The sequence below is a fragment of the Propithecus coquereli genome, unplaced genomic scaffold, assembly GCF_000956105.1.
Source record: "Propithecus coquereli isolate 6110/MARCELLA unplaced genomic scaffold, Pcoq_1.0 Scaffold122, whole genome shotgun sequence".
NCBI lineage: Eukaryota > Metazoa > Chordata > Mammalia > Primates > Indriidae > Propithecus > Propithecus coquereli.
The window spans coordinates 6520710-6548545 of NW_012136303.1; the positions used below are offsets into that span (position 1 = coordinate 6520710).

General features: G+C 47.3%; 1 protein-coding gene across 1 annotated transcript in view; it reads left to right on the forward strand.

The window, feature by feature from the left end:
* The window catches only part of TGM3 (transglutaminase 3), a 40653-nt gene extending 21274 nt beyond the window's left edge, over window positions 1-19379 (forward strand). Inside the window, exons 8-14 of the mRNA XM_012665813.1 lie at window positions 6592-6695; window positions 8696-8941; window positions 10835-10841; window positions 12100-12401; window positions 14454-14611; window positions 18389-18522; window positions 18948-19379. Coding sequence (XP_012521267.1) covers window positions 6592-6695; window positions 8696-8941; window positions 10835-10841; window positions 12100-12401; window positions 14454-14611; window positions 18389-18522; window positions 18948-19095 — 1099 coding nt within the window. The 3' untranslated portion in view covers window positions 19096-19379. The remainder of the gene's footprint in view (window positions 1-6591; window positions 6696-8695; window positions 8942-10834; window positions 10842-12099; window positions 12402-14453; window positions 14612-18388; window positions 18523-18947) is intronic.
* The last annotated feature ends 8457 nt before the right edge of the window (window positions 19380-27836 follow it).

Sequence of the window (27836 nt, forward strand, 5' to 3'; positions counted from 1 at the left end):
GAAGCCACGAGCAGAGGTGAATTAGGGACAGCACGGTGTGTGACGTGCGTGGGAGAGATTCTGGGGATTCAGGGAGGGAACCCTTAAAGAAGACTTTCTAGAAGCAGGAAAATCGGGCTTTTCAGCTGAATTTGGAATTGGAACCCGGGTCTCTTGGTTACTGATTCACACTGCTACTCCACATCAGCTTATCAATTCATTCTGAATACAGTCACCTTTAGGGCAAGTATGGGCTGATGGGGACATTCCAGGGTGGCTCCACCGTCATTTCTGTGACTTCATTGGGGGGAGGTCCCAGGTCCAGAAGCTCTGAGTGTTCCTGAGGGTCTAATCCTCTTCCCTCTCCCTCCCCTCTTTTGAACCTTCTCAGAAACAGAGGGAGTCAGTGGTCACTCCCTACCCCATTCCCCATCGGCCATGGGTGAGGAACCAGTTCCAGATAGTATGAAGACAGGGAGTCCCAAGCACTGCTTTCGACCCCACTACCATCTTGCTACGAGACTTGTGCAGGACATCTCATCCTTCTGGTCCCAAGTTTCTTCATCAGTGAAATATAAGGATTGGCCTAGGACTAGAAGATCATTGCAGTCTCTTCCCAGCTTGAATTTTTTTCTTCTCTGCAGCTTCAGCCCATCTCACTTTTTGTAGGAGAGTTAGCCATTCCCAAGGGAGCCATACTGCCCTTTGTCCATGGAATCCCGTGCCGGGGAAAGCTAAATCACTCCTCTGCCTAGAGTGAAATTGCCAAGCTATTATTATAAGGACAGCTTGGGTTTAGACAGAAAACCTTTGGTCTGAATCTTTGTGTGTTATAAATGTTGGAAGCTTTAGAACCTTGTACAGATTTGCCTAAAGTAACAAAATGTGAGGATCAAGTGAGGCAAAGCATCAGAAGGCTGAGTAGTAATAACAATAGCAGCTAATAATGTGTTGAGTAATCGTCGTGTGCCAGGCACTTTTCTAGGTGCTTATGTTTATCCTTCACAAATGATGAGGTAGGCATTGTGCCCATTTTGCAGGTGAGGAGACTGAGGCACGGAGAGATCAAGTAATTAGCCCAAGGGTACATCCCTGGAAGGTGGTGGAGATGAGATTTGAACTCAGGCAGCTTTGTAAACCATACAGCATTGGAGAGATGCCAGAGAATGTTGTTATTATTATTCCTGACTGATGTTTGAAAAATCTGACAGCTCTTACCTTGAGATTTTTCCAGAGGAGGTTGGCTAGACACTCGCGGGGGCTCTGGTTAGGTTGGGTGCTGTCCCACCCACGCAGGCAGAGAAGCTGGGTCCTTTGCTTCATGCTTCGGCAGCAAATGTTACTTCTTTGCAAGATTAAACGTTGTCTCAGGGGCTCAGTGAAGAGAAATGACTTGCCCAAAGTCACATCGTGAATTGGTGTCCAAGCTAGGGGTGGAGCACAGGCGTCCTTGAACAGGACTCTACCAAGTGAAGAACATTAGGACTGCAAGGCACTTTAAAGAGGGACCTGCTCATTTTGTACATGAGACAACAGAGGCCCACAGAGAAGTAACGTGTCTAAAACAGCTGGAGACAGGTAGGCACTCTGCGTAGGTGTATTACATTACAGAAGTTTCTTAACTTTCTGCACCTCCATTTCCCACCAGACCAGCGGACCTCAACAATTTCTTCGAGGTCTTTCTTTTACTCACATTCACAGCATCCAGCTGGGTAATTTTTTTCTAAGCCATTCTGCACGTGCCAACGGTTTGGCTCAAGAGGCGCAAGCTCTGGAGCGTTCACTTGCTTCAGAGTCAGGACACTTCTGTGGGAGCTTGGTTCGGGATGCTTCTTGGATATGGGTCCCTTCTGGGCCACGCTGAAGGAGTCTCTGGAGCCTGCTCAGCCCCTGAGCAGCAAGCAGCCAAATGATTTGGAACTATTTCACCAAGGATAGCTTGACATTTCTGGCTTGTTTTCCTAATTTATTTGACTTGATCCGCCAATCTCTAGAGTCACAGAGCTGACTTTTCTTGTAGACTTGGCAGAGCTGGGGGGTACAAGGCATGGGGGGATTGCCCTCGGCCTGTCGGGGAGGTGCAGCTGGGCAGCGCTTCCCAAGAAGAGCTGTGGGCACCCACACCTGGCTGAGCCCCCAGCTCCTTATGCAATCTTTCCACGGCCTCTGCCTCTGAATACCTGCCTCCACCAGCACTCAGCCAGCTCCCAGTGTACCTAGAGCACCTCACCCAGATCTGCAGCGAGGAAACCAAGGAGTGGTCTCAGCTCAAGAACAATGTGATTCAGTGCACGCCTGCACTGGATACGGGGCACCAAGCGGAGTAAGATGCAGGCACCACACTAGAGGAGTTTATAGCCACATATAAAGATCGACGATTATGGAGCAGAAGCAGTGAAATCATTGAATACGTGCAAGATGCAGAGATAGCATAGAGATATGGTTGCCACTCTCTCAGCATATCAGGAAAGATTTTTTGGCGGAGGTAGTATCAGTATCTGAGCAGCATTTGGGAGGACAAATAGGAGTTTACCTACAGAAGGGGTAGGGGTTTGGGGCCACTTTCTAGGCAGGGTCTGCTAACTCTGTGAATTCAAAAGCAAGCATAGCTCAGTTGCTGGCTCTAGAGCAGTGGTTTATAAACTTCAAAGATTACATCAGGTTAGTCTGGGTGGGGGAAATTAGAGGGGCAGGAACCTGCATATTTTAATAAATGCCTTGGGTAGATCTGATGCCTGCCACCTGTCCTCATCCTGAGCTCCTGCCTCTGAGACCCTCAGGACAGGGACAAAGCCCAAGTCTGGGGGGTTAGAGGGAGTGTGACACACAACCAAAATCTCAAAGCAGAATTTCCACGATGGCGCCCACTGGCATTGGAACGGTGCCCATCGCAAACACATGTAACTGCAGTGGCTGGCTTCTGGCTTCTGCATGAGGGAGGAGCCAGGATGTATTTATGCATCTGTTATCTGCTCCGTCTTTAATGCCTGCCTTTCAAATAAGTAATAAAACACAACAACTTACCACTTTTTTCCTTTTTAACCAACCCACCTTTCCCCTAGGGTTGTCTGCCAGGAACAAAATGAATGTGAGACTCATGTTCTCACCGCTCTTTCATCCCTTCCTTGCCCCTTTCGCCCACCTGGAATCATCTTCCCATCCTTCTGCCCCTGCCTTCTCCTTGGTGAATTCTAACCAACCCTAAACCCCATTCAAAAAGACATTTTGTGGGTCCAGGAGATCATTTTTCTGATGATTTCTTTTCCTAAACAATTATAGGAAATGTCAAAATACATAAAGAAGTAAAAATCATCTATGACCTTATTGTTTACGTTTCTAACGTTTGATAGTGTTCTATTATATCTTTTCTCTATTCGTTGTTATTTATGGAACTGGGATTATACATTTTACAAGGCATGAGTACAAGACAGAACATATAATAGATACGTCCTACTTTTTCCCACACCTTGACCACAGTTTCGATCATGTGTTTTTGACTAAACATTATGAGCATTTCCCCCAGGTCATTAAATAGTCTTCAAAAATAAGATCATTTAAAATGCATCATATTCCATTACATAGTTGAACTATTATCCCCTACTGTTACCTGTGATATCTATCTCCCTTTTTTTTTAACTGTTTTTGCCTGGATTCAAAGCCCACTCTGCCTGTTTACTTGCTGTGAGAACTTAGACAAGTCACTTAACTTCCCTGTGCCTCAGTTTCCAGAGTTGTTGAATAGGAATAATAATTATTTCAATTTTATAGGTGTTGTGAGGATTAAATGAGTTAATATATGTAAGGCAGTTAAAACACTTAACTTTCTATGTTAATGCTGTTTTAGCTATTATCATTTATATAATATACATATTTTTAAAATATTCATCTATTTTCTAATTATAGAAGCAGTGAGTAATTCTCATTATAGAAAATGAAAACATTACAGAAACAAATAATGTAAAACTTAGTTCATATGCACATAATACATCCATCAAATTGTTAATGGTGGCTATCTAAGACAATAGAATTATTGGAGACTAACTTTCCCCCATTTTTTTAATTCAAATGAATTTATCATATATATATGCAATATACATACTCTATTCTATAACTTGATTTTCTTATTTCATGACATATTTGAGACATCTCTCCATGTAAGTACTAGATTGAGTTTACTTGTTCTTTTTGACAGCTGTTTGATATTCCATTGCATGGCTGTGCCACAATTTATCTGACCACTCCCTTATTGAAGAACTTTTCCTCCAACATTTTTGCTGTTCCAAACAATGCTGCAATGGACATATTTATATATACACTTACGTGCACTCATGTGAGTTCTTCTATAGCAGAAATTCCTAGACGTGGACATACTGGCTCAGTGGGTATGTAGATTTTTAATGGTTTTTTTATACTCATTGCCAAATAGCTCTCTGCAAAGGTCATACCAATTTAAACTCCCACCGACCGGGTATGACAGTGCTTGTTATCCCACCTGGGAATGAGTATAGCAGTGAGTATCATCCCATGCTTTAATCTCTGCCAGTCTAATAGGTGTAACCTCTGCATCTCTGTAATGGTATCTCTTTGTCATTTTAATTTGCTTTTGATAGTAGTGAGGTTAAAACTATTTTCCTACATTCAGTGATTATTTGTATTTCTTATAAAAACTGCTTGTTCATTGCCCTTTACTGGTACACGTTTCTTTCGTATCTTTTTCTTCTTGATTTATAAGTACTTTACAATATTAATGTAGCAAATCTCTATCTAGAATATATGTTGCACATATTTTCTGTATTGATTTTTTCCACTCATTTTTGTCTCTCATCTTCAGATTGGATAATTTCTACTGATTTATTTCAAGTTTATTGACTCTTTTCTCTGTCATCTTTATTCTGCTGATAAGTTCATCCATAGAATTATTTAATTTCAGATATTGGTCCTTTTTCCAGTTAGAAATTACCAAATTTCCAGTTAGAAATTTGGTTCTTTTTTTATATTTTCTATCTCTCTGCAAAGAATTCCTCTCTTTTCATTCATTATGGGCATATTTCCCTTTATTTCATCAAGCATAGTTATAGTAGCTGCTTTAAAGACTTTGTCCAACAATTTCAATACCTGGCTTATTTTAGAGTTGACTTGAGGATAAATCACATTATCCTGGTTCTTTGTATGTTGAGCTAGTTTGGATTGGACCCTGGATGCTGCTATTTTGTCTTTTGTTCTAGCGGTCCACCTCGGGTAGACTCCAGCTGCAAACGGTCTCACCTGCTGTGGGCAGCAGCTCCCATGTCGGTTCAGTTCTTTCATCTTTCGCTGAACTGCTGGTCATCTGCCTCGTGCATGTGAAGTTCAGGGGTCACCCAGAGGTTTGGGCAGTTTCCTTGACTCCCTCTTTCCAGAATCCCCCAACAGTCTCCAGCAATCCAGGTTGGCCTGAGCCTGTTTCCTGGTTCCTCATGTCAGGAAGCTGCAAAGTTGTTACTGCCCTGTGCTGTACCCCAACAGTGCCCTGTCCTTAGGACAAAGCCACCGGAAATACAGCTCACCCCACGCTGGTGGTTTCCTCCAAGTTTTGACTACCCTCTAAAATCTTCCTCCTTTGTTCACTCTTAAGGATTTGTCTTTTCTAGTTTTTGTTTTTTTTTTCAGAGTGTATCATTATATGCAAAAGTATTCATCTGTTATAAGCATATCCTCCATCCCAGAAACAGAACTACAAGGTTTTTGTTTGTTTCTTTATATGTAACTTTGCTATTTTTAGATAGTCAAATGTATTTTTAGATAGTCTTTTCTTTTATGGCTTCTGAAATGGGTGGTCTGCTTAGAACTATCTTTTCCACCTTATGAGTATTAAAAAATGTTTCTTTCATGTTGGCTGGAACTTGGATTTATGTTGGGCTTACATTTTCTCCAAGTTGAACTGGAAACTGTCAAGGCCAATGTTACTGTAGTTCCCATAGGAATGGAGAGGAAGGAAGAAGAGGGCAGAGTCAAGGGACCAAATGAATAAGACTGACCTTGGCGAGCTGGCTGGGCCGGGTGCAGGGTGAGCAGTGACTGAAGCGTACAGACTGAGACACAGGCAGACAGCATTTGAGGACTGGTCTACTTCCTTCTTCAGTGTAGACCCCAGCCGAAAGGTGGCGTGGCTCTCAGCCAGACTTGTCACTCTGGTTGCAGCCTCATTCATTTTCAGCCCACACCAAATACAGAAGTGTGCTCCAAGAGGGCGCAGAAAAAGCTGTGTGGTTTGCTGGCTGGGTAGCTGACTCCAACCTAGATGTGTTCTGCTCCTCAGAAGAGCAGTGGGGCGTGGAGGTCAAGGCTTTGGCTTTGGAGTTAGGCATGCACAGGTGCAAACTTTGACCTTGCCATTGTTAGATGCTTAACTTCCTTGAGCCTCAGTTTCCCCTTTTATGAAATGGGCATCAAAATAGTACCCGTGTCACAGAGCTGGGAGGATTTCCATGAGACAGTGCGCACCAAGGCTTAGCACAATAGCTGTCCCGGAGTAAACTCACTTGATGTCTATCAGGGCGAAGATGTGATGTTTTGCCAGTCACTGGCTGTGTGGCCATAGGCAAGCTCTGCAGTCTCTGGTTCTGTCTGCAGGAATTTCCACGTCTGGAATGAAGCCTGGTTTACGCGGCCTGACCTGGGCTCCTCGTTCAGTGGATGGCAGGTGTTAGACGCCACCCCCCAGGAGAGAAGCCAAGGTAACCCTCCGCCAGCCCTTCTCTGGGCATGGCTCTAAGTCATGAGCCTCTCAATTATTTACAGCAGCGGACAGCAGCACAGGGAAGTAACCCAAATCCCTCCCCATCTCTGGAACGCACAATGGGATTAAAACAAAAACATTTTAAAAATAGATTTCCCCTTCTAATTTTGTTTGGCTCGAGCTGGTATTTAAATGAGTGCCTTCCCTGTACCCACACTGGCTGCTGTTGCTGCCACGGAGACCCTGGCGTGGGCCAGGTGACAAGGGAAAGAAGCCTTCCTCTGCCAGTAATGATTTCCCTGCACTGCCTCTAGCATCCTGTCCCTCCTAGTGCAGAACCTTGCGGTTCCCATTGCCCTTGGGGTTGGTGCACATTCCCCACCAGCTCCCTCTACCACGCCCCTGTCCCAGGCCTGTGCTCCTGCTCTGGCCTCTCTCCCACTTCCCTTCCACAAGGAGTTGGATCCCGGGCTCTCCAGGAATTTTTCCTCTTCCCTTCTCTGCTCTCCAGCGCATGCCTTGTGTGGTTACCTTCATTTTGAGATGTTTCTTTCAAACATCAAAAAAAATATGATTTATGAAGTAATATGTGCACATAGTTGAAAAAAATTCAAACTGTTCTAAAAGGACTTCAATGAAAATTGTCTTGCTCCACCCCCAACCCGTAGCCCCTCCATCAGAATCGATGGGTGTTACCAGATTTGGGGGTTGAGGAGTCACCTTGCAGATATGTTCAAGGCCATGATTGTTCAAACTTTTCATTACAATCCATTGGTGGTAATAAAATCAAGTTAGTGGGTTGTGACCATCATTTTAAGAAATGAAAATGAAATGGGAGAAAAAAGGAAAATAAAATAGCATGGCTTATTAGATACAGCAAGACTAAGGACTATTGTCTTGTGAAACTTTTGTTTCAATATCAAATGTGTGCCAGGACATCAAATGTATTTCTTTCTAGGGGTCATGGTAAAAAAAAAATTGAAAGTCGCTGATAAATCAATCTATCTATCTTTATATCTATCTATACATATATATACATATATCTAATCTATCCTTCCATCTATCCATCTATTCATCTATCCATCTATCTCTTCATCCATCTATCCATCCATCCATCTGTCTATCCACCTATTCATCGATCATCTATCCATCCATCTATCCATCCATTCATCCATCCATCTATCCATCTATCCATCCATCTATTCATCTATCCATCTATCTCTTCATCCATCTATCCATCCATCCATCTGTCTATCCACCTATTCATCGATCATCTATCCATCCATCTATCCATCCATTCATCCATCCATCTATCCATCTATCCATCCATCCATCCATCTATCCACCTATTCATCAATCATCTATCCATCCATCTATCCATCTATCCATCTATTCATCTATTCATCTAACTTTCCATCCATCCATCCATCCATCTATCCACCCATCCATCTATCCATCTATCAATCTATCCATCTATTCATCTACCTGAGCTACCTATGCTGAGTGCTGAGAAGAGGGAGGTAATGGTCAGGCTTGGGAGCTCAGAGCAGCAGGAGACCCTTTGGGCTGGGAGTTCAGGGAAGTCTTCCAGGAACAAGAGGGCAACAACCTTCTAGGGCAGAATGATTTGCAGAGGTAAAAAAGAAGCAGCCGCCCTGAGCACAAGACAGCAAGATTTTAGGAAACAGACCAAGGACAGTGGGTCAGCACAGATTAGGTACCCACAGAATGTAGGATTGAGCCAGTATTATGGAGAGGGGGAGTTTGACCAGGGTGGCATTGCAGAAAGATAACAATAGCCCGGAAGGGTCTCTGCTGAATGCCAAATGAGCGAGGCAGCCAGTCAGGGCTGAAGGAGTTTGACAGGGCAGAGGCAGGGGGTGGGATGGGGTAGAGTGAGGGGACTGTGGAAGGCCCTCGGAGGAGCAGGCCCTGGGTGGGCTCTTGTGGGTGGGCCTGGCCTTGGCATATATCCAACCTCTGCATCCTGACCACCAGGGGTGTTCCAGTGTGGCCCTGCTTCAGTCCACGCTGTCCGAGAGGGTGACGTGAAACTGGAATTCGACACGCCCTTCGTCTTCGCGGAGGTTAATGCTGACCGCATCAACTGGATCCAAGATAGCTCCACTGGCACACCGAAGAAGAATTCTGTGGACACTCGCTCGGTCGGCAAGTACATCAGCACCAAGGCCGTGGGCAGCTACTCTCGCATGGATGTCACGGAGAAGTACAAGTACCCAGAAGGTAGGAGGGGTGCCGCACGGGGATCCACGGTGGGAGGACAGCTTTGAGAGTGGAGAGGATTCCCAGCCAGTCCCGCCTGAATGACAGGGCTGCTCCCGCAAATCCAACACACACTCCCAGGATTGTTTCCAGTGGGGACTGAGCTGCCATGGCCAGCCATGGTGCCAGTGGAAGTTTGCTGCAGGGCACAGGTGGCTGACAGCTCAGTTCATCTCCAGCTGTGTCCCTTTCTCAATTGTACAACTGGGGTGACAGTACCATGGCTGAACACCACATGGAGAGACATGGGCCCTGTGGAAGGCCCTCAAGGGCCTGGGGAGAGATATCTCAGTCACTCTGCTCTCCTGACCTCGGAAAACAGCGTCTGAACAAAGAAATGGACAAGGAGACCCGGAGACTGGGCTTGTGCTATGTGCTCTCAGAGGCCTCCCAAGAAGCCAGATGAGGTGTGATTACATGGTAGGGTGAATACCCTAGTCCCCGAAATCGCAGGGGTCCCCCAAGTGCTGAGTCCGCCAAAGTCACCTTGGAAGGCCAGTTGCTATGGGGCTGCCTTTACTCAAACTGAATTTGTTTCTTGGAAGTTGCTTTTGGAACCAGCAGCATTTATCTCTTTGAGGATTCTCAATGGTGACAACAGTTCTGCATTTGAGTGTGAAGTTCACTTTTAGATACATTTTTAGTGCTTTCTCTAGCAGGAGACACGCACTCCTTAACGAGCTCAACATTTCACTCTTTCTAAAATGCTTCAAAATAGTTGATTTCGTTGATCCTCATAGTCTGTTTTGAGGGGTCGAGAAAAGTACTCTCATAAAGGTGCCTACAGTACCCCCTAAACTGAGCCCCAAATCTCTGAGCAACTACTGGATGTTGGTGTTGGCTGGAGTTTACAAAAGAGGAAAGCTGAGCACAGGAGATGAGTCTGACTCCAAGTCCAGGTGGGTGACTATTCTGGGGACTGGTGTCGTGTTTGTGGACATTTTCAGGCACCACCCTCGGGTAATGAGATGGGTGCAGTCTGCCTCTGTGGGCAATTTCCAAGGCTGAGGTCAGATGCACCTTCTCCCAGTCAACTGGCTGTTCTCAGTCTGGACCCTCCTGACAGCCTGGGGCATGCTGGGCCCCGGGGGGTGCAACAGAGAACACCACAGATGGGGGCAGGGTGGGGAGGGCAGATGTAGGACAAGTATTTTCAACCATGTCATGAGGTAGAAACCAGCTTAGTGGGCCAGGGACACAAATCCCAAGGTGGAAAGTGAACCCCAGTCCTACTACTCATGACTGTGACCTCAAGCATGTTCCCTAGGACCTCTGATCCCTGGTTTCCTTACCTGTAAAATGAGAACAGCAATGCCTGCCTCCAGTGAGACTTAAATGAGCTAATGCACACTGAGTGCCAAGTGCAACGGCTGGTGTGTAGTAAGGACTTGAGAAACAGCAGTGGTAATCTTTATCAATTTGAACATCGACAGCCTCACTGAAACAGTGACCTCCCAAGGTGACTATTTTGCAGGCACTGCTGACAGGGAGGTATGATCCCATGGGGTTCCTTACCTTACTCTCACACCTTAATCCTGCTTCTTGCGGCCTCTGGCTGTCCCAGCTAAACCTCCTAAACAAGGGAGAGGAGCCAGGTGTGGCCAGGTTGGGGGGATCCCTGCAGGACTCCTGGCAACACCCTAGCCCCTACGTGACAGCAGGACAGATCACCTGCCTGATGTTGCCCAGCTCTTCTTACCCAATGATACCAGCTTGTCTTTGAGGGCCCCAGGGAGGAAAAGCTCATAAACTGGGTTGCTACGCATTGACACAACAGCAACACCAAAGGGAGAAAACAGCAGCAGGAAGCTTAGTCTTGAGTAAGCCCAGCAGGTGACCTATATAGGCATCGAGGCTCTGAGCCTCATTGTGCAAACACACCCACTTTGAGGTCCCAGACACGAAGGCTCAGGTCCCCGCACAGCCTTGAGCTCTGGGCGTGGACCTTCAACTTCATCAGAGGATGAGAAGGCACCAAAAGGAACCCAGCCCACCAGGAGCTGTCAGCATAGGTAATCTGGCGGCCGCCTCCTCTTTAGTAGGGTTCGAAATGGGAGGAACCTTAGACCGGGGGGTCCAGACACCTCTCTCTCTCTGTCTCTAATCCTCAGAGTGGTCTGGGCCAGTTGCTCCCCCTCTTAGGGCCTTAACTCTAACACAATGGATTTGGACGAGTTGGCCTCTGAAGTCTCTGCCAGTTGTTACACGTGACTTACAGGAAGGGGCTCCCTAAGTCGCAAAGTGCTTATAATAAGTCATCTGGTGCCTTAAACATTTCACAGATTGGTTGGGGAAGGTGGAGGACCACAGGTATGGTTGGTCTGCAGATATAAATGTGGCAATTCTTCTTCGTGTACCTCTGTCTGTGTTCCTGGTGGGGCAATACCTTCTCCTTTGTAGCAGATCCATCTTCAGGCCGAGGCAGAAGGGCCTGTGGGGACTGCTTAGTCAGCCGGGCTCAGAGGCTCGCAGGTGGCTACTCAGCACTTCGTGCCCCAAGTGCCATTTAGGGCACATCACCCTCACCCTCTACGGGCCACTTACACCCTCCCTTCAGCAGCGCCCGTAGCCTGAGCCAGTCAGAAACCTCCTTCTTTCATCCAGCCCTGGCATTGTGGAAACCTGGAACCTCTCGACAATTTAAACTAGTCATAACTTGAAACCACACCAGCCGTGGGATGTCCTTGTCGCCCGGCAGAGACCCAAGTGTCACTCTTTGACTCTTACAGCACCTTTAGAAACAAGGAGGAATAATGTGGTGAAGCGTTCTAAACATCCCTAAATCATAACCTCGGTTTTTGCTTATGAACTTATTCTAACCCTTTTCAGCTCAGTTTTTGTTATTTCTTTAAAAATTATGTTTGTTCTTTAAGTTTCACCAGACCTTTGATCAAAGAAAGAAATCTAACTCAATGAACATAAGCAAACAGTCAAGCCACGTGGTCACTTTGTGCAGGTGCTAAGCAGCTTTCTCTACGGATTCTCAGGTGTTTGGAACTGACTGGAAAAGCACCAGCAGCCGGCTGGTTTGCACCTTGGGTTGCGGGACGCTCTCCTGCGCTCAGGTGGCCACCACATCCCTGAGCTGCTTCTGTCTTTTCCCACCACACAGGTTCCAGCCAGGAAAGACAAGTGTTCCAAAAGGCTATCGGGCAACTTAAACCCAGGGCATCATTTGGCGCCACATCTGCAGGGGGTTCGGAAGCAGAGGATCAGGAGCCCAGCATCTCTGGGAAGTTCAAGGTCGCTGGCATTCTGGCAGTGGGCAAAGAAGTCAGCCTAGTCCTGCTGCTCAAAAACCTGACCAGTGAAGAGAAGACGGTGACAGTGAACATGACAGCCTGGACCATAGTCTACAACGGCACGCTTGTGCATGAGGTGTGGGAGGACTCGGTCACAATGTCTCTGGGCCCCGAAGAAGGTAACTCATCCTGTAGCTTGGTGGGGATGCACGAATCCAAGGTAGTTGATAGTCTGTTGGGGCTGGAGGGTTTCTGCTGGGCTTCGGGTTAGTCAGCCAGCTGAGGATGGGGCAATGAGTGGCCCCAGGGTCAAGCCTTGGGCTCCGATGCTTTGGAAGTTGCTGTCTCTATGAACAGCCCAATGCGGGGTGGTGCCAACTAAAATCCTTTTATGCCCTGGGGGAGAAAGGAGGGAGGCTTTGGCAGGTCATCGTCATGGCATGATATTCCTTACAGGTGTATACCACCTTGCAGGGTTTGCAGAGCATGTCCTTATATACTACCTCATTTGGCCTTCTAAGAAAAGAATAGATTTTAGTTTCCATTTTATAGAGACAGAAAACTGAGGCTTAGAGAGATTTGTGACTTGCTTAAGAGATTAAGTATCCTTGCTAGTAAGTGGCAATGCCGGTCTTGGTCCTAGGCTTCCTCATGCTAATCCAGCGCCACCCCCTATGTTTCTATGTTGTATTGCTGCCACCCCCTCCCCCCCACCCTCACCCCACAACAAGTCACTTCTCAGGTCTGGCCCTGGAAGGCGGGTGGCAATAACCGCAGGGCCCTGAACCCTTGCCCCGGGTCCCCCACAGCTGCTGGGGGTGGGTGGAGTTAGAGGTCTGAGCATTTGGGAGGAACAGTGACTCCTTGCCCCTGGGTAGCAGGGATGGGACGGGAACAAGGTGGAGCAGAGAAAGGTTGGTGCCATGCAGGGATTAGGAGGCAGGTGTGCCTACATTGACAAAATCCTTCTAGCTGTTATGAAAAGTTTGGATTTACAGAGCAGATTAACAAGGGTGGGGTGACTATTTGCTTCACATAAGGACCTAATAGCAACTGATTAATTATACAGCCCATCTTGAAAGAATCTGTCTGCAGAGTAGCTGACAGGTGTCACACCTGTCAGAAGGCAGCATTCCCATGGCAATCTGTCTTCTGGCAGAATTTTAGCAGAAATCTTCTCAAAGTCAGAAACAATTGCCTGCTCTGATTTATCTTTGAAGCTCAAAAAAAAAAAAAAGAAAAGAAAAAGCTATTTTTGAGGGTGAAAAAATTTCACGAGAGGGAAATAGTTAAAAAAAGAAAAAACATCCTTTTGCAAGAGACAACAGAGTGGACCGGGAAGGAGGTGGGGATGGAGGCAGAGGAAGTGTCCTAGAGTGCTGTGGCCAGTGCAAATACTTGCTGGGTGACCCTGGCTAAGTCTCCCTCCCTTTCTGAGCCTCAGTGGTCCTTGAGCCCGAGCATTGGCCAGCTGATGCAAGGGCCTGACCTGTCCACCTTCGGGGCAGTCATGGCCAGTTCCTCCAGTGCTAAAAGCAGAGGCGGCTTCCTCCTCACGGTTTTACCTAAAAGAGCATGTGACACCGTTGGCACCCCGGGCCACCCAGCATGACAGCCTGAGGGAGGGCAGCACCCAGGACCATGTTTTGCCCAAGGAATGGCAAGAGGCACCCAGGGTTCCCTGAAGGGAGAGGTGGGGTGGGCTCAGATGGTGCAGGGCCAGGTGAAGGATCCAAACGTCATCCCTAAGGCATCGAGGAGCCGTGAGTGATTTTTGAAGTGACATGATTCAGAAAAAAACAAACCTAGTCTTCTAAAGCTTTCTCTGGATGGCATGTGGATGGTTCAGAAGCAGGAGAGACCCGAGGGGGAATGTGGTTCCGGATGCTGTTGCAATAGAAGTGCAGGTTATTAGACAGCCGGGAAGACCCGAGGCATTTATTTAGCCGATACCCCAGCTTCCCTTCCTGCCTATTCTTGTGTTATCACTGAAATTCTGTTGTCACTAAACAATCAGGTAGCATTTGTGTTCTTCCCCTGCCCCTTAGAAGGACATTTGCCCGCTGACATTGTCCAGGGTGGGGAGGAAGCAAGCCATCCTCCTCGGCATCTGCCCAGCCAGCCAGTGTCCTGGTCTCCCCGCCATTTGCCCAGGCTTGGTGTCAGTTCTGAAGAAGGTTCTGAAGCCATCCCCACTCCCTCTCACTCCGCTCCCTCGCTCCCCCTTCCAGAAGCGCAGCATCCCGTGAAGATCTCCTACGCTCAGTATGAGAACTACCTGAAGGCGGACAACATGATCCGGATCACAGCCGTGTGCAAGGTCCCCGGCGAGGCGGAGGTGGTGGTGGAGCGGGACGTCATCCTGGACAACCCCACCCTGACCCTGGAGGTAACGGGATGGGAAGGGGGCCCCCCCCCAGCCAGCCCAGCCCCCCGTGAGCCTCTGCCTTCCCAAACCACAAAGGAAGGGCTTTTCCTGCTGGGAGGGGCAGAGAACTGGGCCCAGCTCGGCTCCAGTGTCTGCCAAATGGACCTGCCAAGAACCCCCGCTCAGGCCAGGGTTCTTGCCCCCCATCTGGAGAGATAATTGGGCACATTTGCCTGGGAGCTTCTTTGGTCCTAGTTCCAGACCCTCTGGGGATGTCAGCTGAGGAGGGGCTGCAGGGAGCTCATTCACCCACCTACTCAGCTACTGAGCGTCTGCCGTGTGTGGGCCCTGCCGGGCTCGGGAGTCACAGAGAGGCACAGGTGTGGGTGCTGCCCACGGCAAGCTGACGTGTCCTTCCAGGGTCACAGCGCAGCCCCTGTTCATGGGCCAGATCAGAAACGGGCTGACCCACATGCATCTCTGTCACCCTAGAGTTACAGATTTGTGAACTCTTAGGAGGCTAGTCCCCTGCCCTGTACCCTGTCATTTCACACGTGAGTAAATTGAGGCCGAGAGAGAAGGGGACAGCAAGTTACTGCCAGAGCCAGGGTTAGCCTGGGACTCCCAATCCATGCCCTTTCCAAGGTGTCCTGGTACCTCAGCAGCCAGCAACAGCATCTCCAAACTGGTTGAGAACAAGGACTCCTCTATTTCTGCTTTTAGGGCTCATTTTTGTTTGCAGGCTTCATTCCCAAGCATGTGGGGCTTGCAGGTCTGTGGGAGGCCCCTGGTGCAACTCTGTCCCTTTCTCGGCACCCAGCAGGAACACCTGTGCTCACCTTCCAGTCCCTGAACCCAAACCCCTGAGCCCAGGGTGAATGGCACTGAGCCAGGCAGCACAGATCTGAGGACCAAGAGGCTGGACAAGGACAGGCAGACAGATGGGTAGAGAAGATGGGTCTTCCCCTGGGCTCCAACCTCATGCATCAGGCCCCTCTCTTGTCTGCTGTATCCACTGTCTGCCCCAGCCGTCTCGACAGCCGTTTCGGTCCAATCACAATGCCACCAGCTTCCCAAGCCCCAGATCACTAGAGGAGCCGGAAGAGTCATGGCTGCCCTGCCCTGGCCCCACCTGCCCCTAAGCTGCAGCCTAGCTGCAGGGGTTCCAGACCTCGGACAGAGAGCAGGGGGTCCCAGGCGTCAGCTCTGATGTAGGATCCAGTTCTCCATTCAGCTGCCTACGATATCACCCTGTCATTGTCCTAGTTAGTCTGGACTGTCCTTCAGAGTGGGAGAGCTGGTCCCTGACCTTAGAGGTCAGGGAGCCAGTTTGGAGGCAGCAGATAGAGGCAGGAGATCAGACCTTGGTCCACGTAACCAAATGGGCCTGGTGTTGTACCTGAGCCCTTCCGTGTATCTGCAGTGACACTGGGCAGGTCCCTTAATCTGAGCCTCAGTTGCTCCAGCTCTGTCACAGGGACAGTAAAGTATTTCCCTTGCACACATCCTCAGGGACACCTTTCCTGACCCCCCAACCCCCACTGTAAGGCCTGGTCCCAGTTATACACCCTCAACCTTCTGTCCTCTTCCTTTACGGCATTTGTCCCAGCTGAAAGAATGTCTTTCTTTGTGCAATGAAATGGTTGTGGTTCCTACCCGGCTGTAAACTCCACAGCAGGTGCTACCTCTGTTCTGGGTTCATCACTGTCTCCCCGGCACAATATCTTAGTAGATAATCAATATTTGTAAAAGCCCCCTCCTCAGGGCAAGATTGGAACAGAGCTTCTTGGCTCTGGGCTTGCATTCTTCCCTGCCCAGGGGAGAGCTGTCAGTCCACGCTTGTCCCCTGTGTGGAAAGCCTCTCCTGCTTCACGAGGCACTTGCAAGAAACACTCCCCATCTCTGCTAACACGACGGCCAGCGAGTGCCCATCCCAACTCCCGAAGCCAGAAAATGACTCTGGATAGCAGCCAGTTCAGTTATGAAAACATTCTGCACGAAAGTGATCAGTGTTTAAATGAAGTTAGTTGTCTCCCTATTATATTCCCTTTTCCAATATCCTCAGACATTCTTACAGTTATCTTTTATTCAGCACTTTGGCTTGGCATCTTTTGGATTTCCATAGCAAGTCTAATTTATCTTTAAAGACACTATAATATGTTTAGAAAGGAAATCAGAATACATACAGACTAGAAATGTGCCATCGTGAACTCTCTTATTTAATCTTTTAAAAAGACTCTTCCTTCTCCCCTCTACTTAAGCCTGCCCAGAACCAAGGCATTCTTGCCCTGATTGAATGAATCAGTGCATAGCTCGCTCAGAGCAGGGAACAGGGTTTTAAACTTGGGAAGGTGATCTGCATGAAAAGATAATCACTTGCGCAAAACCCCATCATCTCATCTGGCACTGATTGGCAGTTAGCATGGAGGACCTTAGACCATAGAATCAGATCATAAAATCTGAACGTTGTTCCAAAGGGGGATGTCTTTCAAATTAACCCGTGACCTGTGGCTGTCAAACACAGGTTTTTAGTGGCCCCCATCCTCTCCTGTGGGTGCATTTACAGACAGGAGAGGGTGCTGAGCAGAAATGAAGAAAGAAAAACAAATTCAAAGCAATTTCAAATATCAATGTGGAAAAGATGGCCCCGTTTCTGTTGCTTTGTTAGATCCCAGTAGCAGAAAATTATGCTTCACTCTTCAAATTATGCCTCACACGTAAATGAGTTCTAACGGACAAATTAATAGCACAGATCATGGTCTCCAAAATGCTCCAATTATTCACAAATTATTTGTAGGTGTTGCAGAGACTATCGAAAAAAGTGAAAGCTTTGGAACCAGCTGGGCCCTGCTGTTTCCTAGTGTGCGAAGTTTCCAAGTTGTTGAATCTGTCTGAACATCGGCTTTGTCCCCGTAAAATGGTTGCTCTGAGGATTAGTGGCAAGAGAAACAAAAACTGACCTCACACCAAACAGCAGCCTCCAGGGATCCTCAAATGAAGAAAAGAAATTCATTAGCCAAATAGCAATTTCGATTTCTATCTCCCATACGCATTCTTCCCTGCCCTGTGCGATCTCGTTTGGTCCCTTCTAGGAGGGGAGGGTGCCTGTTCCTCTTTATCACATGAGGAAGCTGAGGCCCAGAGAGGTGGCTCCTCTGCCCAGAGTTGCGGCTGCTTCTTGGCAAAGCGCAAGCAGCTTCCGTCTTTTTGTCTGAGGACACAGTCCTGGTTGCTTTTTTGACCCCAAACCCAGGCTTCACCTTCTCTGACCCCTGATCAAGGACAGAGTGGCTACGGTGTGAGAGCTGGGGCGGGGGGCGCTAGGGAGTGGCCTCCCACGGGAGAGGTTTGAGGCTTTAAGGGAAGAAACAGGACCTGTGAGCAGGAAGTTTGAGGGAAGTGATGTTGTTAAACTAACACAAAAGTGTTCCTAGCCCTCGCAGAGCCTACGATAGAACTGGACTGTCCTGGGACGCAAGGGCTCCCCTTCCCTGGATGAGCCCGAGTCGGGCAGGGAAGTCATAGTGCTCTCGGCCACTGCACTGTACCCCTTCTCCCTCCGAGCCTGGTCCCCCGTCCCCAGCATGGGATGATAGTGATGTCCTAGGAACCCCCTGCGTGGACATCAGGAGGCTGCCTGACACAATGCGCCTGGCACCTACAGGACTAAATACATGGCCCTCCCTTCCTCCGTCCTCAGTGACAGCCTCCCCTTCACCAGGCACCCTGCCCAGCCTCACCGAGTGGCAGGCAGGGGCTGAGCAGCAGGGTCCTGACTCGGCACCCCTCTCGCGGCAGGTGCTGGACGAGGCTCACGTGCGGACGCCCATGAACGTGCAGATGCTCTTCTCCAACCCCTTGGACGAGCCCGTGAGGAACTGCGTGCTGATGGTGGAGGGCAGCGGCCTGCTGCGGGGCAGCCTCAAGATCGAGTGAGTCCCAGGCCTCAGTGGCTGCATAGGGACCATGGTAGGGGGTGGTGGGGGCCTGAGGACCCCTGGGCAAGGCAGACAGAGCTCCCTTTGGCCTTGGATTCTCTACTGTTTTGGGGGGTCTTGGAACTCGAGAATCTGCCTTTGCATTTGGTTTACCAAACTTGAACTCCTGGGAAGTCCAGGTCACCAGAGCTAAGAGCTGGCCCTCAGGGCTTAGAATATTTGGGAGATCATGGGCCCCCCCCTCCCCATTCCCCTGCTGAAGTGTCCCAGGGCTGCAGGGTCCCAGTGACCCAGGGAGGTAGCTAGAAAGAGCTAAAGCAGCCCAGCCCCGACCAAAGCAGGACAGGGGGCCACGGAGGCCCATCTGGTCCAAGGTCTGTGCATCTCGCATCAACACTGACCCATGCCCTCCCCATCAGCGTGCCGACCCTGCGCCCCAAGGAGCGGTCCCGGGTCCGTTTTGAGATCCTGCCCACCCGGAGTGGCACCAAGCAGCTGCTCGCCGACTTCTCCTGCAACAAGTTCCCTGCCATCAAGGCCATGCTGTCCATCGACGTGGCTGAGTGAAGGGCCCCAGGGGCCCCCCGTACAAACTTGGGTAACACAGAGCAGGGAGGGCTCACCTGTGGAGTGAGACCCCTGCCCATGCTGTCCAGCCTGGGAAACCCACTCTGTCCCCCAAGGCTGCCGGATGTGGACCTCCAGTCTCCAGCACACGCCCCCTCCCCTCCCCCTAGGTTGGCGCCGGGTCAACCCTGGCCCATGACTTGGTCACTTTTGCACATTCCCTGGCTGCTTCTCCCAAGGGCCTGCTCTGGGAGCCCCGTGGCCCTGCTCATCCCTAGTGCCCTTCAACGCTACAGGACAGACCAGCCCGGACTCAGGGACTCTCCGGATGGATACGGGGCAGAAGCTGGCCTGGACCGTTTGCTGATCCCCAGCCTGCAGTTGGGGCATTCCAGGGGGTGCTTAGTCACCTGCCACAGCATCCACACCCTTACACGCAAAATAAATATTAAACAAGTGCAGCCACGTGGCACCGACTCTGCCAGACTGCTGTTTCCCCTAAGGTGGTGAAGGAGAGAGGGGAGCTGGGGTCATCCCTTCCGGAGAAGGGATGAACTTGTGGGGGCCTTGTTCCCTGTGTTCCAGTGTCCAAGGGGAGTGGGCTTGTTCCACATGGCTCCAGGTGCAAAAATAGGAAGACATTTCAAGTCAATTTAGGAAAACTTTCTAGTACGATGTCCAAAAATAGATGAGGCCGCCTTGGGAGACAGCTCCTTGTCACGGTAGGCTTCAGTCATTCTCTGTGTGGCCAGGCAAACTCTTTTAGGGCTGTTCTACATGATTCAGTGTAAGAAGTGACTTCAGAGTCTTTGCTGGAACCCTCTGGCAGAGCAGGCTGCTGGTGGTGGCCACAGCACTGTTAACTCAACCAGAACCTTCTCTGCCTTCATACACACTCTGATGGTTCTTCTGCTTTTGTCCCTTAAAATAACCCGAAGCAGATCCCATCAGCTTTCCTATCACCTGTGTGTCTGATCCCATTTTGACAACTCTACCTCACTCTCCGAATTTAAGGGACCCACCCAGTCTAGATAGAAACCTTAACCTCACATCCAGCTCAGAGCTACTCCCCTGTGCTCAGCTGAGGCTTTGCCCATGCCGTCAAAGCTGGCACTGTTCATTTCTCCTCCACCTTCCCTTCCTCCCTTCCCGTTGCCCGATCCTTCAAAGTCAGAGCAGGGAGAGAGAGAATTAGAAGAAAACTGACAATTGTGTGTTTCCCTGGTGCTGATGTAACATGGCCAACAGCATCCTCTGTGTTGCTGGCGTTGAAATGCCGGCTTTCTGTACTGCATGTTGCCTGACACAGGCAACGGGGCCCTCAGCTTGGGCCCCTGGAGGTCCACTCCACTACCTCTAGCTGCCCTGGAGGGAGTGGCGTTTTCATGATGGCCCAGTTCCCTTTCGTGAGGTCCACTAGCCACAGGAAGTTCATACCTTGCCCCACCCAACAGCAGGCTTTAGTTATTAGTCTTATTAAGTGCCACCCTTACACATTTGAAGATAGAATGCAACTCAGTATAAATTAGTCACTGCCTCTGGAGAATGCTTATGATGTGCCAGGCTCTGCACCAAGTGCTTTATATGCAATGTCTCATTTAATCCTCCCAACACTCGTATGGGATAGATGCTAATATGCCCCATGTTACCATGGAGGAAGCTAAGGCTCAGAGACATTGAGTCATTTGTTCAAGATCACAGAGCCACGAAGTAGAGAAATTAGGGTTCAAACCCTCTATCTACTTTCAGAGCCAAAGCCACTATGCTAATGTGCTGGACACTTTTGGTGGCCCACAGTCATCTCTCCTTCTTTCTTACTAATTGGACCCTGGTTTTTTGTCTGGGGTCCAAAACCAATGTGATCAGCCTCAGAAGATAAATTCTGATTGGTCTCACTCCATCATGACAATCTTCTTCCCTTTTGCCAGTGGTTGCTTTGGAAGTGGACACATGACCTCATCTGGCCAATGGGACATAAGGGAAGTTTTATGACAGGCTTTTGGGAAAGATTTCCCCTCCGAATAGAAAAAAGAAATTTGGTCCAGCCTGGGAAATAGTGAGACCCCATCTCTACAAAAAATAAAAAATTAGCTGGGTGTGGTGGCACACACCTGTAGTCCCAGCTACAGAAGACTGAGGCAAGAAGATCACTCGAGCCCAGGAGTTTGAAGCTGCAGTGAGCTATGATGACATCACTGCACTCTAGTCCAGGCAACAGAGAAAGACTTTGTCTCAAAAAAATACAAAATTAAAAAAAAAAAAATGTAAGCCCTGCCCTTTTTCCTTTGAATAGAATCCTAAAAGGACGATGTCTGGAGCTGTGGCGATCATTCTGTGAGCATAAGAGGAAGACAAAAAGAATAGAAAAAAATGACTCAGAGCTCTGACATTGATGAGACATTGAATTAACCAACCCTAAGACCACCAAATTCCAGACCTGCTATTAAGCGACATAATACATATTCTTATTGTTTAAGTCACTTTTGGCTGGGCGTATTGTACTTACAGCTCTCTGGTTTAGCTGTATTGCTGTTACTGAGACGTACAGAGATGAAGGAATCACAGACCCCTCGCCAAGGAGCGCCATGTTCAGAGAAGGAGCAGGCCCATTACTGAACTCCTGTTCCATCTGCCTCCATTCAAAGCCTGGCTCCATCACTTCCTAGGTTTATGAGCTTGGTCATACTATTTAACCTCTCTTTCCTTGGTTTTTCTGTTTTGTAAAATAAGAGTAATAATAGAACCTATCTCATAAAAATTTAATACATCTGGTGTATAATAGAGGCACAATAAACATCATTGGTGGCAGAGTGTTTGCAAAGATGGCCACAATAATTTCTCCCATCCCAGTAAGCACAGCCCTTTTATTGAGACCACCATTCCTTCCCATCAAGAGGTAGAGTCTGTTTCTTACTTTTCAGATCAGAGCTGGCCCCTTGACCTGCTTTGGTCAATAGAACATGGTACAAGAGAGGTTGTGTGAATTCCAAAGCCTAAGCCTCAAGAGGCCTTGTGTGCTTCTGTTCTCACCCTCTTGGAACACTGCCCCCATATTGCTATGTGAAGAAGCCTGGTCTATTCTTGTGTTAGCCATGGATGGGTGTCACTTATTTGTCCCCTCATGAAAGAACTTGTTTAGCTGCAATTAGCTGATGGCTTCCAGCTGTTAGCACCTTTGGGCTCCATCTTAGCTCTGAGGCTAGGCCACGCTCTTCCTGGGCAACCCCAGGCAATTACTGAGCCAGTAGGGGAACCAGGGCCTGGTGATTTCTGCCCAACATTGGGTTCCTCTAGTGGGCAAATTTTGCTCTGGAGCTCCCTGTTGGGTTGGCTGAGACTTTGTCAGCTCTGCGTTGCAGTCCGAGGCTCTCCTTAGCCCAACTTGCTTTCTCCCCGTTTTTATCTCTCAAAGGCATTATCCCCCAATAAACCTCTTAAACCCCTAACTACATCTCGGTCTCTATTTCCTGGAGGATTCAACTGACAGTTGGTTCCGGCACGGGTGTAAGAAAGTAGCCAGTAATTTAGGGCTTTTGGATTGAATCGCTCACCACCCAGCTGCCAGTGAGAACCCCATCTTCATCCCGTATCATCCCAGATGACATGAAATGGGTACATGGGGTGGATGCCCTCAAAGATTTTGGATCCGAGACTCCTCTGGACCCTCAGAGCTTACAGAGGTGGCTGACTCCCTTCCTATTAAGATCTGGTAACCACCCCCTCCCCGCTGCGGGAAGACACTGAAGAAGGCTTTCCCCTGCAAGGCAACAGGAGCCCTACTCAGGATCTGTTTCTGCCTCTTCTCTTGGCTTCCAGGCTGATAAACAATGTTAACTTGTAGCATAACTCAGCCGGGGATGTGTCATATCCGATAAGGGAGTAAGGGGAATGTAGTCCGAAGGAGCTGAAAAATAATAGCCATCATGTGACGGTAGGATCAGGGAAGTATTCTGGGAGTGGATTTGAGGGTATTTAATCAAGAGAGCTGGAACTTTAGTCTGAACAAGAAAGAATTTATTGACTTGAAGCCATTCTTTTGTGATACGGGATTTAATACCCTGGCGAGCACCGTGGGAGCTGGTGCAAACTTATGTCTTAGTGGTTCCAAACATCTGGAAAAAGTCATGGCTTATTCTAAGTATAGTTGAAACGGATGAATTGTCATGGTGCGTGGGGCCAGGAGACAACCCACCCAAAGGCTTATGTTCCAACAGAGGTCCCAGAGGACACACCCACCACTCATCAAGGCCATCAGGAATGAGCTGGTGACAGAGACATCAACATTACTAAGAAATTTAGTGGTGGTGTCCTCTACATTTAAAGCAAAAATAATAGCAACACTGTAGAAGTAAAATGTATGAAAATAATAGCACAGTGGCCAGGAAGGAGAAAATTAAAATATATTAATGTAAATTTCTTATGTAACATAGAAGTGACGAAATATTATTTGGAGAGAGACTGTAAGTTAAAGACATATACTATAAACCTAAAGCAACCATTAAAACAAAACAAAACAAAAAAACCCAGAGTTATGATTAATAAACCAACAAGGTAAACACAATGTAATAGTAAAGAATAATCAGTTAATAGAAAAAAGGCAGAAAAAGAGGGAAAATGGGGTAAAGAAAAAATGAGACAGAGAAAAAATAAGTAGCAATCTAGTAGATTTAAACTCAACCATATTAATAATTACATTAAATGCATATGGCCTAAATACCCAATTAAAAGGCAACTATTGTCAAATTGGAAAAAGCAAGACCTAACTATATGCTGCTACAAAAAATGAACTTCAAGTATAGAGGTAAAATGGGTTAAATCTAAAAGGATGGAAAATGATATACTATACAAATAGTAACCAAAAAAAGCTGGAGCGGCTACATAAATATCAAACAAAATACACAAAAGTTGTCACTAGAGAAAAAGAGGAATATTTTAGAATGATAAAAAGATCAATCCATCAATAGGAATAAAAATTATAAACAGTCTTAATGTTTTTTGGCCACAATGAATTAAATTAGAAGACAATAACATAAATAAGTGTGGAAAGTCACCAAATATTTATAAACTAAAGACAAGCCTTCTTCATAACCCATGGGTCAAAGAAGAAATTTTAAAAGGCATTATAAAGCATTTTAAACTAAAAACACAGCATAACAAAATGTGTAGGATACAGCTAATGCAATAGTTAAAGGGAAATTTACAGCATTAAAATTTCTAAATTAGAAACAAAGAAAGAAATCCATCAACTCAGCTTCCACCTTAGAAAACTGACAAAAGAAAAAGAAATTAAATCTAAAATAAGAAGAAAGGAAATAGCAAAGAGCATAAATCAATAGAATAGAAAAAACAGTAAATCAATGAAACTAAACTGGATTCTTTGAGAAGATGAATAACACTCATAAATCTCTAGCCACACTGATCAGAAAAAAATAAAAAAGACACAAATTACTAAAATTGGGAATAAGAGGCCCTATAGCTATTTGAAGAATAACAAAGGAATATTATGAACAAACTTATTATGAGAAAATAAATTTTACAACTTAGATGAAATGGACAAATTACTTCAAAAACACAAACTACCAAAACTCATTCAGAAAGAAACAGATATTCAGAATATCCCTATATCTATGGAAGAAACTGAATTTGGAGTGAAGATCAGTAGAAAATCACCCAGCTGAGGCTAATGCAAATTGCCAGCCACAGAACTGGCTGTTGTTTTGTCGCTGTTTTCAGGTTTGTTATGCAGTAAAAGATATTATTTATTATTATTGTCCATCTCCATGAAAACATTTATTCACTCCAGCACTCAGCTCAAATGTTCCCTCTTCTGGGAAACCTTCCCTACATCCCTCCACCTTGCTGCACCCAAGCACACGTGATCCCTTTTTTCTCTATGCTTCCCTTCACTGTGCACATGTCTTTTTAGACCCCTGTGGCTTAAAGTCATCTTGCATGTGTCTACTCTCCCCCCTCCTAGACTATGTACTTGTCATGGGCAATAAACCACGTTTTCTTTAGCACTACATTCTCCACACTAACATAGTGTCTGGTGTAGGTTAAGCACCCATAAATATTCATAAAATAGCTGAAGAAGTGAATGAGATTGTGGATGAATGAATGAGTGAAGTGACTTACTGGAATGACTGAAAAAAATTGTAATATCTAACATTCACTGAGAGTATACAATCTGCTAGTCACATTCTAAGCATTTTATAGGAATTCATTTAATCCTAACAATTCTTTGAGGAAAGTAATGATATTAATACTATCCACATTTTATAAAGGAGGGAGCTGAGACTTAGTTACTTAGGTCACAGGAGAGTTGGTAAATGGCAGAGCTGGGATTCATACCCAGGTAGACTGGCTCTAGTCCCTAACCTGTATGTTATGCAGTACTACCTACACAAATTCTAAAGAAGTATTCAGTGATGAATGCTATCACAGGTGCACAAACGATGTGGAAACCCAAGGGAATGTCCCTCTGCTGTGGCACACAACCCCGGGGAGGCATTCTTGAATGCCTCCTCCCAGCCTCCTCTCCTGCAACTGCTCAGCTATGGGCTCTCTCATTCCTGTGCTGAGGAGTATCAGTGCTGGGAACCCGAGAGTCCCTATTCCCAGAAGCATCTTCTCCACCCATCCTACTTATGGCTCTAGACCACTCCTCCTCCCAACCTCGATCACGCTTGCCTGGGAGAGCCGTCCACAGACGCTGGATTCAACCTGGAGCCTGCCGAGTACCAGGGGTTCCCCTGACATTATGTCATTTCTCCTCCCAGAAACCTTCAAAGGTGGACATTATTACACCCTGGTGCCAATGGGGAAACAGAAGCTTGGAGCAAATTCTCTCCATTCCTTGGTCTCATGCTAGTCTTCACATATCTTTATGATCACCTACAGCACTTTATTGCAATCGTTTCTTTATCTGTCAGTGGTTGCCAATCTACAGGTGGAAACACAGGTAAATATGCATGAAATGATTTATTGATATCACACTACAATACACGATATGCTCAGTGCCATTATGTAAGTTCAAAATGTTGCCCCTCCTCAAGGCGTAATTGGTTGTAGTGTGCAAAACTGCAATGAAAGTGGAGTGTTATAGAGCAACTCCATCAATCTCACACACTGCCTTGGATGATCTGTTTCTCTGGTTTTCACTGAATAACCTGCACCATCAGCATGCCTCAGAAGATGTGATTAAGGGGTTCCATCTGGAACAAAGTAATATTACTTATGGATTTGGACTTTATGGCCACCCTAGTAGATTCACGTCTCTTGTAAAATGTAATTTTAAAATATATACAGACACATTAAAATACTTTTTGTAAATATGTTCACAGTATAAAAATTCCTAAATAAGCCTATAAGAGAGTAAAAAATAGACAGCTCCCCCTTCCCCATTACTCTTTTTTTTTTTTTTTTTTTTGAGACAGAGTCTCACTGTGTTGCCTGGGCTAGAGTGAGTGCCGTGGTGCCATCCTAGCTCACAGCAACCTCAAACTCCTGGGCTCAAGTGATCCTTCTGCCTCAGCCTCCCGAGTAGCTGGGACTACAGGCATGCGCCACCATGCCCGGCTAATTTTTTCTATATATTTTTAGTTGTCTGGTTAATTTCTTTCTATTTTTAGTAGAGATGGCGTCTCGCTCTTGCTCAGGCTGGTTTCGAACTCCTGAGCTCAAACAATCCGCCCACCTCGGCCTCCCAGAGTGTCCCCAGTACTCTTTTACTCCTTCCCAGGACACACTTGTCAGTTTGCGGCGCACCCTTCACAGTATTTCTCAGCCCTTAGGGATGAGAGTGGGACATCTCCTAGTGGTCCCTGTGGGAATTACAAGCATTTGTAGCATTATCTGATGGCCTGTGTTTCAGACTGAAGGCCCAGCTGTGTTTAATCATGAAATGCCTGTTGGGGCTGGGGGTATAACTCTAAAGGAAAATTGTGGCATTTTGTGTGTGACACCGGCAATCCAACCCACCTAATCCTACAATATGTGACTTCCCAGGGGCATCAAGCCATTAAATTCCATGGCCAAGATTTCACCGAATCATAAGTGCTTAGAGAGCCCCACTTGTGATCAGGGCTCAGGGATTCAGCATAGATAATCTGGAAGTTTGTCATCAGGGGGGCAGGAGGGTGGGTAGTGGGGTGGAGGTGAGAGAAGGTAGAAGGAGATAGATGATAAGATGAATAATCAAATAAATACAAAACATATTTCAAGTAATGATTAGCATCCTGATGAATAGAAGTCAGGACAGGGGTATGTGTGGGGAGAGACCGGGCAGGACAGGCCCCCTGACAGGTGATACTTGGGGAGGAATCTAGCATGAGCTATGAGGGACCCATGTGAAAATCCAAAGGAGCGAGTCCAGGAGAGTGGGGCAAAGCCGTGAGGTGGGAGTGGCCCTGGCGTGTGTGCAGAACACAGAGGAGGATGAGCGAGGCAAGAGCAATCAGAGGTGAGGACACAGAGGTGGTGGGAGGGGACACAGATCCTGCAGGGCCTTGTAAGCCATTGCAAGAGCTGTGGCTTCTATTCTGAATGAGATGGACATCAGGGGGGTTTTAGCAAAGAAGTGACAACATCTGACTTGTGTTTTTATTTATTTATTTATTTTTTGAGACAGAGTCTCACTTCTGTTGCCCTGGCTAGAGTGAGTGCGGTGGCGTCAGCCTAGCTCACAGCAACCTCAAACTCCTGGGCTCAAGCGATCCTTCTGCCTCAGCCTCCTGAGTAGC